The sequence below is a fragment of the Lycium ferocissimum genome, chromosome 5 (genome assembly GCF_029784015.1).
Source record: "Lycium ferocissimum isolate CSIRO_LF1 chromosome 5, AGI_CSIRO_Lferr_CH_V1, whole genome shotgun sequence".
NCBI classification, from domain to species: domain Eukaryota; kingdom Viridiplantae; phylum Streptophyta; class Magnoliopsida; order Solanales; family Solanaceae; genus Lycium; species Lycium ferocissimum.
Window position 1 is genome coordinate 2,824,229 of NC_081346.1, and position 16,763 is coordinate 2,840,991.

The window sequence follows — 16,763 nt, forward strand, 5'->3', positions numbered from 1 at the left end:
TATATATAAATATATGTGTTAATAACTTGGACAAATATGTTGATATTATAGGTTCAAGCTAAATATAGATGTATATTATGGTACTATATCGTATTGGATGGATGAATTAAGCTAAATGTAAATCGGACCAAAATTAGAGAGAGAGAGCGCTTCAATATAATTTCTATTACAATATTAGATCAAAAAAAGCTAACCTCTAAAAGTAGGAAAATGTCCCTTATTTATAGTTTTGCCCTATGGGTCTTTCATACAACATAAAGCCCTTTTAGAATAAAGAAAGCTTTAAAAGGATAAGGTTGAATCGTACGGTCTGACACCCTTACGATTGGCAGCATTATGTGGCAGAACGGTCTTGACACGTGGCAATTGAATAAGCGATCAACCGAACTAACGGCCACGATACTAACGTTTATGATCAATGTGTGTGATGAGGAGTTTGCCCCGAATAAATCGGACCTTACGATTTTCCTCCGACTTTTCCGATCAACCACTTCGATGACCCCCGTCCGAAAGAAAGTCCGAGCGCTCGTGCTTGTTTCTTCCTTCCCTTGATCACACCCTTACGATTGGCAGCATTATGTGGCAGAACGGTCTTGACACGTGGCAATTGAATAACTGATCAACCGAACTAACGGCCACGATCAACTTAGCCATGGAGAAACCGGACTAATGGCCATGATCAACTCGGCCATGGAGAAATCGGACTGGCTGTGATGAGGAGTTTGCCCCGAATAAATCGGACCTTACGATTTTCCTCCGACTTCTTCTGATCAACCACTTCTGATGCAATGGTTCCGAGCGCTCGTGCTTGTTTCTTCCTTCCCTTGATCCCCGGTCTCACCGGTCTAGCATTAATTCGATTTTTACCGTATACAGTACCAAGATTTACCCATGTCAAATTTAGCTAGAGGAAGAATGGGAGATTGTGCTACAAACAGAACAGCAACATACAGCGCAAAGTGTTGTAATTAAGTTGACAGATATAGAATGGGTTCTGAAATATTTAACTCTTTCTACTATACTTACTGTTATCAAGTATATGGGGGTTTCGACGCAGAATTTCAACAGTTTTGGTTCGTAGTTTCCATGTTCAGACAATTTGATAACTTCCAACGTATATACAGATAGTTTGAACGATAAAGTTGAAATTTTCAAAGCAAGCATCAATTTTTCAAGATTGAAACGACAATCTGAATTAGTAATAATATCTTCCCCTCATCCTTGTAAAACTATTACAGGACAGTTTGATCACGGATTCTCTACTGAGCTCTCCCATTAAACTGTCAATGTGGTATCGTTGAAGTTATTATTTATGATAAGTAGACAATAAGATTGAAATAGTCCTATGCAAACAGTGACAGCAAGTTGAAGAACCCAAACAATCACGAAATATTGCTCGAAAGTTCAGGAGACAATGAGCTGCTATATGAAGTGTGAACCTAGTTGCTGAAGCAAAATGTAACCTTCAATAATTAATAGCAGCCATTCATATACTTAAACCACTGGAGTTAACAGTGGTTTGTTCAGAAAGTGAGCTTCTAAGTTCCCAAGTACAAGGTCGGCCATGTCCTTGCGTGTTTCCTCCGTGCCACTGCCTACGTGAGGCAATAGGACCACATTCTCAAGGCCAAAGAGCTGCTCAGGTACTTCAGGCTCATTCTCAAACACATCAAGGCCAGCACCCCCTAAACGGCCTTCAAGAAGAGCAGATACAAGCTCCTTTTCATCTACATGAGGACCCCGACCAATGTTAATCAGAACCCCCTTTGGTCCCAAAGCTTCCATGACTTCACGGTTGACAATATGACGAGTCTCAGGAGTCAGTGCACATGCCACAACAAGAATCTGGCAATTGGAAGCCAACTCAACTAAACTTGAGTAATACTTGTAATTTGTATTTGGCTTTTCTGATCTTGAGTGGTAACTGATTGGACAGCCAAAAGCTTCTGCTCTCTTAGCAATAGCCAAGCCAATCCTCCCCAATCCTATAATACCCACTGATTTGCCACTAAACTGCAAGAGAGATAGAAGAGAATTAGGTAGAGATTAAAATAAATCCCAGCGGCCAAAAGTTAATACAATTCAGCCAAATAGAAAGAAGATACAAGATCGGAAATTTATTGACTTAACTTTAGGAAAAAGATTGAATCTCGGGGAAATACATAATAGAATGAATGATTCTGTTGCATTTTTCTCAGTTCATTTGCCAGATATAACAAGAGTATTACTGCAGAAAAAGGCTCCTAAAAGTTTCATTAAGAACAACCAGAAGTTGCTAGTCTGGTGACCATAGCTTCTCACAGTTAATGTGACACCACCTCCAAGAAAAATACTTACAACTAATATGGTGACATGATATGCTTTACAGTTTCGTTCCAAGGAAATTCAAGTTATCCGCTAGCCAAAACTTACTGGTATTCAATACTCCCTCCATTTCTAAATAAATGGTGTTTTAGGCTTTTCATTTTGTTTCAAAATAAGTGGTGTTTAGGATTTCAAGAAGGAATTGATCTTATTCTTCCAAAATTACCCATATTTACGTAATCAAGAATCATTAAGTAGCTTTTCTTTTTCTAGGCATTTTTCTTTTTGATTTTTTTTTTTTTTTGGACAATGGTGACAATTTCTAGGCATTTAATTAGAGGTAAGTTAATAAAAACACTCCTAATTTTCTAAAAGTGAGCATTTTCTTAAGGGGTATGCATAAGCTAAAAGAACCACTTATTATGAAACGGAGGGAGTATCAATTTGTGCAAATGAAAAAATGCTTTGATTTTGCTGCATGTAATCACAGCCATACTATTACTTGAAGTACATTAAACAGAAACGTAATAGGCAACACTATAAAAAGCGATTATGGAATAGCTCCTCTAAAATGAGCACAAGTTATAGACGACTATTGAGGCTCATCTAAGACATCGAGCAATTCAAGGATATACATATTGCCACAGATGTGCTAATGAAACAGAGAGGCTTTTTACACATAGCAGTGAAGGATCAAACGGTTGAAAACAACAAAGGTGAATATTAAACAATAGGCTCCCTTAGTAAAACAGTAAGACCAGATAGTAAGAGAAATTACAGCAAGGACACAACAATCTATCTTGTACAGAGTATTCATTTACACTCTTCATATTTTCTTGTCAAGAACAAAGCGACAACTGACAATATAAAACCTATGAAATCCAGAACCGCTATATACTTCATTGGCCTCAAGCAAATTAAAATTCCAATAATGCAAACAATAAGATAACTTGACATAGGTTAGAGTCTGTAAACATACTTGGCACACAATTCAATCCCACAGTAGGTGCCAATACTGTTGAATTTACATATACCGGAAAGCTGAAATCATCTCCTTTACATAAGCGGACAGGAAAAGTACAAGAACTTGATTTCAGGCAACAAGCTTATATTTCTAGCACACCAGTAAAACCAAGAATTCACAGATACTTAATAATTTCGTCTCTTTATAGCTAAATTTCCCATCTTTTTGCTTCAAGTAGCAATTTAGAGGCGGAGCCAATATTTGAAGTTTATGTATTTGGATTCTAGTCCTTAAAGTTACTGGGTTCTAAATTACAGTAATAATTTCGACATATTCAAATGAAATTTTCAATACAAATACAGGGTTTGGACCAAAGCTACTAGCTCCGCCCTAAGCTTCAGTATTTCAATAATCTGTGCCTTTTTCGTAGGCATCAAACGAAATAACAGTGGCAAAAAGGAACAAAATTGGGTCACCTTAGAAGTCAACTTGAAATCACCAGTCTTCCACAAGCCTTTCCTAACATAGCGATCACATTCACAAATCCTCCTTAAAACAGCCAACATCAACCCTATAGCCAAATCAGCCACATCCTCAGTCAAAACATCAGGTGTATTCGTAACCCTAATCCCCTTCTCTTTACACTTGTTCAAATCAATCTTATCCAAACCAACACTGAAACTCGAAACAATCTCAAGCTTAGGAAGGGAGTCAATAAGTTCAGCATCAGCGCCGGCAAAAGCGTTGCCTACGACAGCACGGATGGAATTGGCGTGTTGAGTGAGGAATTCGTTTTTCTGTGGAAAGTTCCAGAAGCGATAGAGGTTGAATCGTTTGTCTAGTTCTTGTTCTAGGTAGGATGACATGGGACACGCCATTAACACTCCGATGCTTTCCATTTTCTTGTTTCTTGTTCTCTTGTGTGTGGAGGGTGAAGAGTGATGATACAAGTGGACTCTTTTATTTAATGGGTTGATCACTTGCGTAAGATGTGTGGTGACTTTTTCTTCTGTTTTGGAGAAGAATATTGTTTTAACTCTTATCATGTATTTTATCAAAATCAAATTAAAGTACGATGTTCGGTAACATAGAATAAACTTTATTCGACATAATTCAACTCCACATTTTTTTTTTTTTTTTTTTTTTTAAAAAAAAAAAAAAAAGAGGTTTTTAAAATTTATGTGAGTTACTATAATTTTCATCAAATTTATTTCATTTAACTTTTTCTTTTCTACAACTGACAAGTTACGTTTTTCTTTTGCGTCCAAGAGTGTGGCCTATTGTCGATAAAGTGGAGTGAGAATCATGTATTTTTTTTTTATGACATGGAAAAATGCTACCTCGTGCGCACTGTACAGTGATAAATCCAACTATGAATTTTTAAGTTTAGATTATAGCCTAGGCAAAAAAAGTACCGGATTTCTTTCAATCTTCCTAAACTTCAGTGGACAAAATTACCCCGTATTTGTACTGGCGGCCGGTGGGAGGTAATAAATACCCCATAAAATCAATCGAGGTGCACAATTGACCCAAACACCACGATTATAGAGAAAAAGTTACGTTTTCTCTTCTTTTTTTTACCTCTTAGATTATCTTGTTTCTATGAATTTACAGTATTTAAATTATATTAAAAAAGGTATTTAATGTTACCAATTTAAATTATTTGTTGTTTCAGACAAACAATATGCTAATATAGTTATAGTAGATTTAAAGATAAGTGCATAACATTTTGTTTTAACATCACACAGAATTTATATTTTAATTATTGATGATAAAATAATAAAAAATGAAGTAAAAAATGACAAATATCACGAGAACGTGGATCAGCTTAGAGCCCATTTGGATTGGCTTATAAGTTGCCTATGTTCGTTTTCAACTTTTTTGAGGTTTGTAATTCGCACTGTCTCCTTCTTCTTTGGGGTGGTCTTTAAATTTTGCCCCTCATATTTAAAATCTTTAAATTTTGCCCTTCGGCTAAAATTCATGGGTTCCAAGATTGAACTCCCACACAGTCAAAAATTTTAAAAAAATTCGCAAGGTAGAGTTTAAATTTCGCTAATCCCCCACCGGCATACACTTGTGAAGGAATTACCAAAGTTATGTCGGACCCGACATACTTATGCCTTATGAGTAGACTTGGCATAAGTATACCAGGTTCGGCATAACTTTGGTAATTCCTTCACAAGTTTATGCCGGGTCCGGCATAAAAGTTTGCCCATTAAAAGTATGCCCCCACCGGCATAAACTTGTTAAGGAATTACCAAAATTATGCCGGACCCGGCATACTTATGCCAAGTCTGCCCATAAGGCATGAGTATGCCGGGTCCGGCATACACGCGACCCATACCTTGCCTTGCAATTTTTTTTTAATTTATGCTTGAGCGGGGGTTCGAATTCAAAACCTCATGATTTCTGCGTGAACGCTCAGAGTTGCAATGCGAAGGGCAAAAATTAAAGACCAGCAATATGAGGGCATAATTTAAAACACCATAAATATGAGGGGCAAAATTTAAAGACCACCCCAAAAGAAGGGCAATCCGCGCAAAAAAATGGTTTGGCTGGCCAGCTTAAAGCCATTTTGTGCTTAAAATAAGCCCAAAAAATTAATTGGGCCCGTTTAACTTAGCTTATCTAAAACAGCTTATAAGCTGCTTTTTTTAAGCCCATCCAAACAGGATCTTAATCATGTGGATCTGCTGTTAGGCCCATACTTTAGAGTCCAAAACTAGTCCAACACATATATGGACGGTCTGGTCCAGACCAGAACTTGGGCCAAAAATCTAAAAGGAAAGGGCAATTCGCAAAATTGCCCTTCTTTTGGGGTGGTCTTTAAATTTTGTCCCTCATATTTGTAATCTTTAAATTTTGCCCTTCAGCTAAAATCATGGGTTCCACGTTCGAATCCCTACTCAGTTAAAAATTTTAAAAAAATTCGCAAGCGAGTTCAGCTCAAATTTCGCTATCTTGTACAGAATTTAGTTATGTTTAACCAAAAGTTTGCCGATGGGACGACCTTTGCCTTCGAGGCTTATATATATATATATATATATATATATATATATATATATATATATATATATATATATATTTTACTTTTCAAGGTAAACTTTTAGTTATGCCTTAACTAAAAGTGTGCCCCATAAGACATAACTAAAAGTATGCCCCATAAGGCGGAACTTTTCCTTAAGGAATAACTAAAGTTATGCCGAACCCGCATTACTATAAGTTCCGCTTTATAAGGCAAAATTTATGCCTTAAGGAAAAGTTTCGCCTTAGCGAGCATGAAAAGTTCCGCCTTAGGAGCATACTTTTAGTTATGCCTTAACTAAAAGTACCGCCCCATTGCGCATAACTAAAAGTATGTCCTTATAAGGCGAAGTTTTCGCATAAGGAAAAGTGCCTTATGGGGCAAACTTTTACGTTAAGGCATTAACAAAAAGTATGCCTTAGGCATAACTAGGAAAAAGACTTTTAGTTAAGGCTTAACTAAAAGATCGCCCATAAGTATTGACCCCAAGATATACTTGTTAAGGAATAACAAAGTTATCGGACCCGAGATACTTATGCCAAATTTGCCCATAAGGCATGAGTATGCGGTCCGACATTACTTTGGTTATTCCTTAACAAGTGTATGCCGGGTCCGGCATATACGCGACCCAAACCTTGTCTTGCGATTTTTTTTTAAAATTTATGCTTGAGCGGGGGTTCGAATCCAAAACTTCATGATTTCTACGTGAAGCTCAGGGTTGCAACGCGAAAGACAAAAATTAAAGACTAGCAATATGGGGGATAAAATTTAAAGATCACAAATATAAGGGGCAAAATTTAAAGACCACCCCAAAAGAAGGGCAATCCGCGCAAAAAAATGAAAAGGAAACTCTTCTGGTGAAGAGACAGAGAGAGAAAGAGAAGGACCTTGGTCGTCAAGATGAAATCACCATTCTTCTTCCAAAGCCCATTCTTAACATACCGATCACACTGGCAAATCCTCCTCAAAACTGCCAAAATTAAAGCAATTCCAGTATCCGCAGCGTCATCAGTAATCAAATCAGGACAATAAGTAACCTTAATTCCCTTTTCCCTACAAAGTCCCAAATCGATCTTATCCAATCCCACACTGTAACTCGAAACAATTTCCAGCTTCGGTAATGCTCCAATTAGCTCCGCATTTGCTCCGATTGTTGCGTTTCCAACGACACCTCGGATAGACTCTGAATGCAACTTCAAATAGTGGTTTTTTTGGTTTTCAGGGAATTTCCAGAGCCTGAGAAAGTTGAACCGCTTGTCTAGCTCTTGTTCAAGGTATGGTGACATTGGACATGTCATTAATACGCCTATAGATTCCATTGCTTGTGTTTGTATTTGAAAGTTAGAGAATGGCTGAGAGCGTATCCCTCTATTTTTGTATCTCACTACTTACGTTGGTAGGTGAGAGTCGCTTGAACCATGTGGCTTTTTAAAAAATTTATTTAAAATTTGTCACTCGGTTATATAAGTTAATTTACTAGTATTTATTGTTAGGTGAATTTATTATTTAATCATAATTCTAATGGAAGAATGCAAGAAATGTGCACCAAGGAGTTGACTTGTTAAGAGGAAAACATTTGTAAAAAAAGTTGGCCGTGAACTTGCATACCCAGTTGTGTTTTGCAAGTGACTTCCCTATGTATGTATGGTGGATTGGTCCTTTGCTAGCCTTCTATAAATTTTGTTCTTAACATTGCCGTTGGAACTAAGTGCGTCCTGTCACAAAGATTTATGATCTACTGATATAAGTAAGAGACCCTCACAACATGTGAGCTCAATTATATTCTCGTTATATACCAATGTAATGGAATTTTAATAACAACTAGAAACATAATGCAATTAAGATTTATTACTATGTCTAATTACCTAATAATTTAACATATTTTTTTTGCCCATTCGTAAATAGAAGTTAAACGCATGATTATCATAAGGTGGGGGTTGTTTACACAGAAGTCGTGCGAAGCATCATGTTGTATAAAGTAAAAGGCCTTTCGTCACCTTAGGATATTACCACCTCCTATTTTTTTCAACCAACTTCGTATTTGAATAGTCCAATAATAAGGAGAAAAAAAGGCCTTATTTTTCATTATTGCAGACAAAAATTACAAGTACATGTTTTTTGCGGCAGTTCTGCACATATTTGACCTTATCTCGGTTCTTATTTTAGGGGAGGGGAAGGCCTGCCATTAATATTCAGCCATCCGTTTGTCTCAGCGATGTTCTCCTGAATAAGACAAGAATACAACAAGGTTAATAATCCTTTTGGTCCTTTTATTAGTATTAAATTTTAATTTTAATCCTTCCAAGTGGCAACATCTCATCAAACACATTAAATTACTTAAAATGTTGTCTTTTGATCCCTTTGTGTAGAATGTTAATAAAAAATTTAAAATTATTATCGTTCCATCATTTAATACACGTTTTATGCTAAATTTACTCATATGTTATGTTAAACTTTTATTGTTATTCCATAATTGACTCAAAGGTAACATTATAAATATGCTCCAATATGATAAATTTCTTGCATAAAGGGATCAAAAGCACATTTGAATTAATTAAATATTAAATTTATTAAGTCATAAATTACAAGGACAAATTAAAATTAATCTTGAGAAACCAAAAATGCTATTCTCTAAAAACAAAAAGCATAAGCCAAAGAGGAGAATTTTCAAAAATTCGCCAAACTAAACAAGAGAAGTGATCTGTCTTCATCCTTCATTATAGAAAAACATGCACCCCACGTTCTCTCAACCATTCACAAAAACAGAGAACTAACATCAAAGACTCTTTCATTCTCTATCAACAACAACAAAAAAAGCTTCGTCTCTTTTTCTCTTCCTATCAACGCCTGCTGAACCCCTTTTCCTTCTCTTAAAAAAAGTTTCCATTTTGTTCATCCATCTCCATATCATATCATATTTTTTGTTTTATGGTCTCAAACTCCGTCGCATAAGACACATTAATATTATTTTTGCTTGAATCAGAAAAAAAATATGGTTCGAGCAGTAGAGGAAGAGAAATTAGAGATTCAGTCTTCTGAATCTCAAAAAATTAATGGGTGGAAACTTACCCGTAAAGAGACCATCAAGGCACGCAATAAAGCCGACGATTCTGCCTCTGCTCCCATCAACCAGAACAATAACCCGCATTCAGGCAAGTCATCTTCTTCTCTTTGTCAAGTTTTTTTCTTCATTCGTTTAACGGTCGATTATAATAAAGACTTAGCTGATTGCCAATATTCTTCACGACTCATAAATGGCTAATTTTTAAATGCCATTTGGGTATCCCTTTTCGGATGGATCCCTTTGCGCGCCTAGCTCCATCCCTGCTTGCAAAGATATGTATTCAAGCCAGAATATATTGCCATTTGGGGTTTATTGGAATTCGCTTTTTTTTTTTTTTGGCTGAAATGATTTTGCTTGGATTTCTATTATCAAACTTTGCGGTTTATAATCTTCTATTTCTTTTTTGTCTGACCACATTTTTGACGAACTTGCTCTTCTTATTCCTATTCAGATATGGAGCTGATGAAGGAAAAATTTGCCAAGTTACTCCTTGGCGAGGATATGTCTGGCGGAGGAAAGGGTGTTTCATCAGCATTGGCGTTGTCAAATGCAATCACAAACCTTGCAGGTATTTGAATCCCCTCACATTTTCATCTGTATATACCGTTGTGTTACGAATATAAGCAAAAACATTTATGTATTAGTTACTTTGTGTGACTGTTTTTCTCCAGAGATCATTTGAAGGTTTCGTTGTTTACATTTGTTTTCCTTATCTTTTGTTTCTTTTGAAAAAGTGCAGCCTCGGCGTTTGGGGAACAGAAGAGACTAGAGCCCATGCAACCAGAAACAAAAGCCAAGTGGAGAAAAGAAATTGATTGGCTTTTATCTGTTACAGATCATATTGTTGAATTTGTTGCTTCTAAACAAAAATCAAAAGACGGAACAAACATGGATGTATACGCCTCTCCTTGGAAAATTCTTCTTCACATATATCAAGTAATGTAAATAACAGACTAACAAGATCCCAAATGCTTATTTTCAGATTATGGTGACGAAGCAGAGAACCGATCTTCAAATGAACATTCCAGCATTACGCAAACTTGATGCAATGCTTTTGGTAAAGAGAAAACTTCTTTTCCTTGCTTTGCTTTGCTTTTCATTTTCTTTTTTGGTTCGGTTTGCGCTTAGTCATGCTTATGTTTGGTTTTATGAATAACAGGATTGTTTAGATAGTTTTAAAGACCAAAGTGAAATCTCTTATACATCCAAGGACGATGAAGGAAAAAACAGCAGGAAAGATGATAAATGGTGGATACCTACCCCTAAGGTTCCTCCTAATGGCTTGTCCGATGCTACAAGGAAATGGCTGCAATTTCAGAAAGATTCGGTAAACCAAGTTCATAAAGCAGCCTTGGCTATAAATGCTCAAGTGCTTACAGAGATGGAGGTTCCTGAAAATTATATCGAAAACCTTCCAAAGGTACAAGAAAGATTAAAAACAAAATCTAGCATTTCACCATAACTAATAGCAAGCAAGAGCCGAGCCAGCCTTGAAGCTATGGGTTCGGCAGGACTCAATAGCTTTGGCTAAAGTCCTGTATTGAATTAAGAAATTCATTTAATATGTATAAATAATCTATCCAAAAAACAGTAAGCCAAAAGGATGGTGGTTCGAACTCATAAACTAAAAATCCTAGCTCCACCTCTTATTATTTATTCTGCAAGTGTATGATCTTGATTTACTGTTACTCTTTTTCGTGTGTGTTCAGAATGGGAGAGCGAGTCTTGGTGACTCGATATACAGGAGCATCACGGATGAATACTTTGATCCGGACTACTTCCTTTCGACTATGGACTTGTCTTCAGAACATAAAATTCTAGACCTCAAGAACAGGATTGAGGCGTCCGTAATTATTTGGAGAAGAAAGATGACTGCAAAAGATGGGAAGTCAGCCTGGAGTTCAGCCGTTAGTATGGAGAAAAGAGAATTATTTGAAGACAGAGCAGAAACTATCTTGCTTATCCTTAAGCATCGGTTCCCTGGAATTCCTCAGTCATCACTAGATATAAGCAAAATCCAGTACAATAGAGTAAGAAGCGCCCGTGTTAATTATCCTTCCATGTTACTGATATTCTAACGAGTCTAGACAATTTTCCCTGCTTATTTATGAAATGTTTCAGAACATCCATCCGCCTTTTCCCGGTCTCAACTGCCTGTTTGGCCAGGTTTCTAAAATCAGTTTATTTTAAAAATTGTTTTTCAAAAAAGTACTTTTGGTAAAAAACAGTTTATGTTCGGCTAATCAATTTGAAAATCGCTTTTCAGCAACAAGTAGTGTTTGTACAAGCTTTTAAAGAGTGCGACGAAGTGTATTTTCAACGTGCTTTCAAAAAAATGTTTTGGGGAAAAGCTACTTTTTTAAGCTTCTCAAAAACAACTTTTGCTGGTACTCAAGCACTTTTTCTTCTCCTAAAAGCTTAGTCAAGCACCTCAACTTTGAAAGAAAAAAAAACGCTTTTGGCCTTGGAGAAGCTTGGCCAAATAGGCTAAATTTGTTTCATATTTCTTCTTTGATAACCTAATGACTTCACAGAAGGATTCGACCTTATAGAAAATCCAGTTCTTTCAAAAAGTCATAGCCTATTATCTTTTTTATGTTACAGGATATCGGTCAAGCTATTTTAGAAAGCTATTCGAGAATAATTGAAAGCAGGGCATACACAGTCATGTCGCGAATTGATGATGTACTACAAGCAGATGATCTGGCCCAAAATCCTTCAAATGGAGAAGTAAAGAGGTTCCCTATAGAAGACTCGTTAGGAGTATCAGATAATGATAAAGAAGAAGTAGAGAAGCTTAACTCTGGAGAGACTCCTAATTCAATGACACTGCTTGATTTCATGGGTTGGGGAGAAGGAGAAGATGACACGGAGAAAGATATGAAGGAGGACCGATCCAAAGAAAGTGACGGAAAGCTCCTAAGTAAACCTCCAAATGTAGTTACAAACAAGAGAGTTTCTTACCTAGAGAATTTAGCTGGTTCCAGAAGTCCAACAGCACGCCACTAAGTGAGAATACTGATTGACTCATCAGAGGCAATTAAGGACTGACGGACAGAGTGTCCATCAGATTAATTAAGAAAGCTCGGCGTCAAGTGTACATATCGAGATGAAATCACACCAATCTAGGATTTCACTAAAGCTAATTCTCTTTTGTAATTAGGGATAAGTTAGTAGAGACCTATTGGCCTGTGGAAGTTCTTGAAATGGTTTACTCAGTACAAGATGTCACCTTGTTGTTGAACAACAATGGGAATTGCAGACCTTTTACCTTGAATAACCTCTGGTTTTCAGATCTATTAATAATAATACGATCTGTAGTTCATAATTTGAAATCTATCTGGTTTGCAGTTTACACAATCAATTATTGGTTATACGTTAATTCACCAGAAACTTATCTTAAATCTTTCTTTCACATCAACTAAAGAAAGTATACGTGAGACTATATCAGAAATATGCTGACATCCAGAGACAAATTAATATTCCATCTATCCCAATTTACGTGGCACTGTAAAACCAGACACAAAGTTTTTGTAATCTAAAACAAACCTTAAATATTTGTGTGGCTATAAATCATTTCATTAATAATAAAAGGGGAATTTTTAAGTTAAGTTGTTTCTAATTATACAAAAGTGACATTAATTTTTGCTACGGTTAAAAAAGGAAAGAGTGTCACATAAATTGTGAAAGAGGGAGTAGTTAATATACCAGTAATTTGAGTAGAATATCATAAGCCACCAACCAAGCAAGAAAGCAATGCTACAAATTCACCATAAGATATAACTTGTAGTAATTGGAAAGTCTTCAACTATACTTACACAAACTGGGAAAACATACATCAATTACATATTGAAGGTTGAGAATTGGATCAGAAATCAATTAGATCTTGCCACGTGGACCGAGCTTTGGTGGAAGTTGCGGGCCTTTCTTGATTGGTAGGATATCGCCTGATGCTGTGGAACTGAAGTAAGCGAGGGTGGAGCCACCTCCCAATATCAAGAATTTAAGCAACAAACCTCTCTTGGTGAATGGAGCAGCAAATGTCTCAAAGAACTTGCTCTACGAAACACAAAGCAGTATACGACACAGTTATTACTCAGGCATAGAGCTTCTTGAAAATATGCTTATCCAACTTCAATCAGAATCACAAATTACATCACGGGAATATATAAACTGATTTTTTTTCTTTTAGCGTAGATGCAACCATACAAAAGTTAACTTTTGTTGTAACTTTTTTTCTATTGTTACAGATATTCTCACCCACGGTATTCTATTCTGCTCACCTTGTCTAACAAATTCCTTTTAGCTTTTCAAAATATTACTCCAATAAATGCAGTATGAAAAGTTTGTCAAAAACATGTCGTAAATAATAAGCATAGTGAAAATAAATGGTGAGGTGCAGGCTGGTTAGTCCATTACCCTATTTTAACTTTCCCGTTTAGTTCGATGAATAAACTAAAACACCAAAAAAAAAACTAAAACACCAAAAAAAAAAAAAAAAAAAAAAAAATACGCCGTTGCCGGGGATCGAACCCGGGTCACCCGCGTGACAGGCGGGAATACTTACCACTATACTACAACGACTTTGTTGTAAGTAAAAGCTTAGCTGTTCTATTTCACTTAACCGTTGCAATGCACAAGAGACCACATTAACCAGAGTTGGCAACGAAAGACTTATTGGGTACGTCTTGCTTTGTTTTGTGCATTAACATCTCTGTATTTTCCAACTTACATAAAAGTTAACATGTCCTCCAACAAGAAGTCAACCTACACATGATGACCTTCTAGGTTCTATTCAGGGGCGGATCCACCCTTTGGGGTGGGGGTGGCATGGCACCCCCTCCATTAATAAATTTTTTATATACTTATGTTGTAATTTGCTTAAATTAGGTTAATTATTTGATCCTGCCACTCTCAATAGTAAATTAGACAAAGGTGCTACGGCTCGTAGATACAAATTTGAATCTAACTTGAACATTTTCCGACTCCCGTTTTTCTTTGGGCTTTTTACTTCTTTTGTACCAGTAATTTCCTTTTCGGCCCTCCCAATTTTCTATTTATCTTTTTATTATTTATATTGTCTTTCCTCTTTTCTGTTATTTTATCTGCAAAATTCCTTAAATTAAACATTTCTCTTAATCTCAAATTTGTGAGTATTTAAATCGAAAAACTTGGGTCTCAATGAAATTTTGGATTGAAATCAAAATTCAATTTTTTTAATTTCTTTGTTTATTACTCCTCCGTCCATGTTTACTTGTCTATATTTGACCTGGGACACTCTTAATAAGCAATAGATAAAATGAGAAATGAATTGGAGTACTTATAATTTCAATTTAAATCACTTTACTACTTAAATTGTGATGAAAATTTCATAAACATCTAGAAAAAAATATGAAATTTATGATTTATTTTTGAGAACTTGTAGTTTATCTAATTCTACATTTACTTATAGGGTGTATTTACCTATTGAAGAGTTTTTCTATTATTTTTCATATTTTGATTGATGTAATTCCCTTATTGAAGATGTCATTTTACATGTGCAAATTAATTTTTTAATATACATAAGAGATGCAAGTCCCTTGGTGAAAATGTTGATTTTACTGAAAATGGGTATTAATGAGTGTGATTACGTATTTAAGATGCTAATTATGTTCGTTTTTTAATTTTTGAGATGTAATTTTCATATTTGCAAATAAAAAAAAGCCTATTAAGTTAATCCGAATAAACTAAAAAGAGATGGACCCGACCCAAATACACGTTCTTAACAAGATGTACATTGAAAAAAATTATGGCACCCGCCACCTTTAAATCCTAGATTCGCCTCTGGTTCTATTCTGGGGACATACAAAGATTTATTAGATAGAGTTTCGCTGTTTAGTTAACTAACGTTGCAGTGTATAAGAGACCGCATTAACCAGAGTTTGCAGCGAAATGCTTATTGGGTACGTCTTGCTTTGTTTTTTGCATCAACATCTCCGTATTTTCCAACTTACATAAAAGTTGACATGTCCTCCAACAAGAAGTCAACCTACACATGATGACCTTCTAGGTTCTATTTTGGGGACATACAAAGATTTATTAAGCAATACCTTCAAAATGCCCCATCTGAATAAACTTAAACAAGACAACTACTCAAGCATAGTATACCAATGAACTAAAAATTGAATTCCAATCAATAATAAGCAATCTTGATAACTTAAAAATACCTGAAGAGGGTTGTACGGTGAAGGTGCATCTGATCCATACAAGTCCCATTGGCCAGTGGTGTTGCCCAAATCCTCCAAATCAAAGTATACACTCTTGTCACCATACTTGGCAACCACAGAACCAGCCCTATTATACAAACATGTAATTAGTCACATCACAATTCACAATATACCTAAACAATCCCGGCGTATAAGCATAAATACATCCAGTATCATTTTTAACCCGTGTCTTCAGTGCCTATATGAAAAGTGCAACTTATTCTTTTTAAGTTCCTTCATTTATTGGATGAGTCGAATCCAACTTCCAACCAACATAACTATTAAAATTGATGTTCACTAATGGCTTAAGCTTTCAGACAAGGTGGTCACACAACCTTAAAGCTACGGGCCCAGTAGCTTCGGATCAAACCCTGTGTTCGTATTAAAATCTTCACTCGGCCTCTAGTCACACATTGAGTTCGGTCACACCGTCACCCACTATCAAAGTTATATTGCACTACATGTTTGGCCAAGAAACGTGAGGAGACGTGTTGAAGATATAATTAAGTAATTAAACTTGTAATTACCACTTAATTACCTGGATTTAGTGGACTTGAAATTGAGGCGAGATGATTTAAGATGAAGCTTAGTTCCACTAATGGAGCTTCCAGCTAGGCCCTTGACGTTGGTAGTGGGCTGCACTGCAGCAAGGGTTGCCAAAGATGCCATGCCTCTTCCTCTGCAAACTAACAAAACTACTACTTTCAAAATTCAGATTGTGGGCTGGCAATTCACGGACTGTGATACGTTTGGGGTTTTGATCTTTTTGCGTGGATCCAAACAAGACATGTGGCACAATGGGTATCGTTTTAGAGATGTTCAACTCCACTCGAGTGGTGACACATTTCATAGGCTGGATAAGCCTATCCTCTTGAATTTGTGAAATTTTGTTATAGCCCTCGTTGATATTTTTAGCTTGGACATAAAAAATTTATACAAATTATAATAAATAGTAGATATAAATTCATAAGTTTTAAAATATAACTAGTTCAAACTAAAAGTTTTAAGATTGAACCCATAGAGTTTAAATTCTGGATCCGCCTCTATTAAGAAGTGTTTTCTAATTTATCAAATGCCTTGAAATTGAAGTTGTTCTTTAGTGATTTCTTGATTATATAAAACTTTGCTCATTTAAATAAGGTTAAAATTGTAAGAAAA

General features: G+C 35.9%; 3 protein-coding genes and 1 non-coding gene across 5 annotated transcripts; 1 reads left to right on the top strand and 3 right to left on the bottom strand.

The window, feature by feature from the left end:
• Positions 1-1,195: 1,195 nt before the first annotated feature.
• LOC132055422 (glyoxylate/hydroxypyruvate/pyruvate reductase 2KGR) lies at positions 1,196-7,669 on the bottom strand. 2 transcript variants are annotated; one of them, XM_059447230.1, is made up of 2 exons: positions 7,184-7,669; positions 1,196-2,013 (listed from the first exon to the last, which is right to left on the bottom strand). In XM_059447230.1, exons 1-2 carry the CDS (start codon positions 7,613-7,615, stop codon positions 1,495-1,497), a joined length of 951 nt encoding a protein of 316 aa, XP_059303213.1. In that variant the 5' UTR covers positions 7,616-7,669; the 3' UTR covers positions 1,196-1,494. The 2 variants fall into 2 exon arrangements, with proteins under 2 accessions (XP_059303213.1, XP_059303212.1); XM_059447229.1 differs by lacking the exon at positions 7,184-7,669 and adding an exon at positions 3,745-4,275.
• A 1,396-nt stretch (positions 7,670-9,065) lies between these two features.
• On the top strand, positions 9,066-13,378 carry LOC132055425 (rop guanine nucleotide exchange factor 12-like). The gene is made up of 8 exons (XM_059447233.1): positions 9,066-9,448; positions 9,812-9,928; positions 10,100-10,254; positions 10,343-10,417; positions 10,520-10,780; positions 11,070-11,390; positions 11,965-13,079; positions 13,111-13,378. Exons 1-7 carry the CDS (start codon positions 9,289-9,291, stop codon positions 12,367-12,369), a joined length of 1,494 nt encoding a protein of 497 aa, XP_059303216.1. The 5' UTR covers positions 9,066-9,288; the 3' UTR covers positions 12,370-13,079; positions 13,111-13,378.
• On the bottom strand, positions 13,108-16,333 carry LOC132055427 (photosystem I reaction center subunit VI-2, chloroplastic-like). The gene is made up of 3 exons (XM_059447234.1): positions 16,144-16,333; positions 15,567-15,693; positions 13,108-13,419 (listed from the first exon to the last, which is right to left on the bottom strand). The coding sequence occupies exons 1-3, from the start codon at positions 16,272-16,274 to the stop codon at positions 13,240-13,242; spliced, it is 438 nt and encodes a 145-aa protein (XP_059303217.1). The 5' UTR covers positions 16,275-16,333; the 3' UTR covers positions 13,108-13,239.
• Positions 13,873-13,944, bottom strand: TRNAD-GUC (transfer RNA aspartic acid (anticodon GUC)). Its single transcript has one exon. It is a non-coding gene; the product is annotated as a tRNA-Asp (tRNA).
• Positions 16,334-16,763: the final 430 nt, after the last annotated feature.

What these genes read in the sequence shown, in the direction of transcription:
- LOC132055422 (XM_059447230.1), bottom strand. Translation starts at nt 7,615, where the DNA reads ATGGAATCTATAGGCGTATTAATGACATGTCCAATGTCACCATACCTT. An exon ending in ATTTCATCTTGACGACCAAG is followed by an intron (nt 2,014 to 7,183) that starts GTCCTTCTCTTT and finishes TCTCTCTTGCAG; the next exon opens with TTTAGTGGCAAATCAGTGGG.
- LOC132055425 (XM_059447233.1), top strand. Translation starts at nt 9,289, where the DNA reads ATGGTTCGAGCAGTAGAGGAAGAGAAATTAGAGATTCAGTCTTCTGAA. An exon ending in AAGACGGAACAAACATGGAT is followed by an intron (nt 10,255 to 10,342) that starts GTATACGCCTCT and finishes GCTTATTTTCAG; the next exon opens with ATTATGGTGACGAAGCAGAG. An exon ending in ATATCGAAAACCTTCCAAAG is followed by an intron (nt 10,781 to 11,069) that starts GTACAAGAAAGA and finishes GTGTGTGTTCAG; the next exon opens with AATGGGAGAGCGAGTCTTGG.
- LOC132055427 (XM_059447234.1), bottom strand. Translation starts at nt 16,274, where the DNA reads ATGGCATCTTTGGCAACCCTTGCTGCAGTGCAGCCCACTACCAACGTC. An exon ending in TTCAAGTCCACTAAATCCAG is followed by an intron (nt 15,694 to 16,143) that starts GTAATTAAGTGG and finishes TTTGTATAATAG; the next exon opens with GGCTGGTTCTGTGGTTGCCA. An exon ending in CACCGTACAACCCTCTTCAG is followed by an intron (nt 13,420 to 15,566) that starts GTATTTTTAAGT and finishes TGTGTTTCGTAG; the next exon opens with AGCAAGTTCTTTGAGACATT.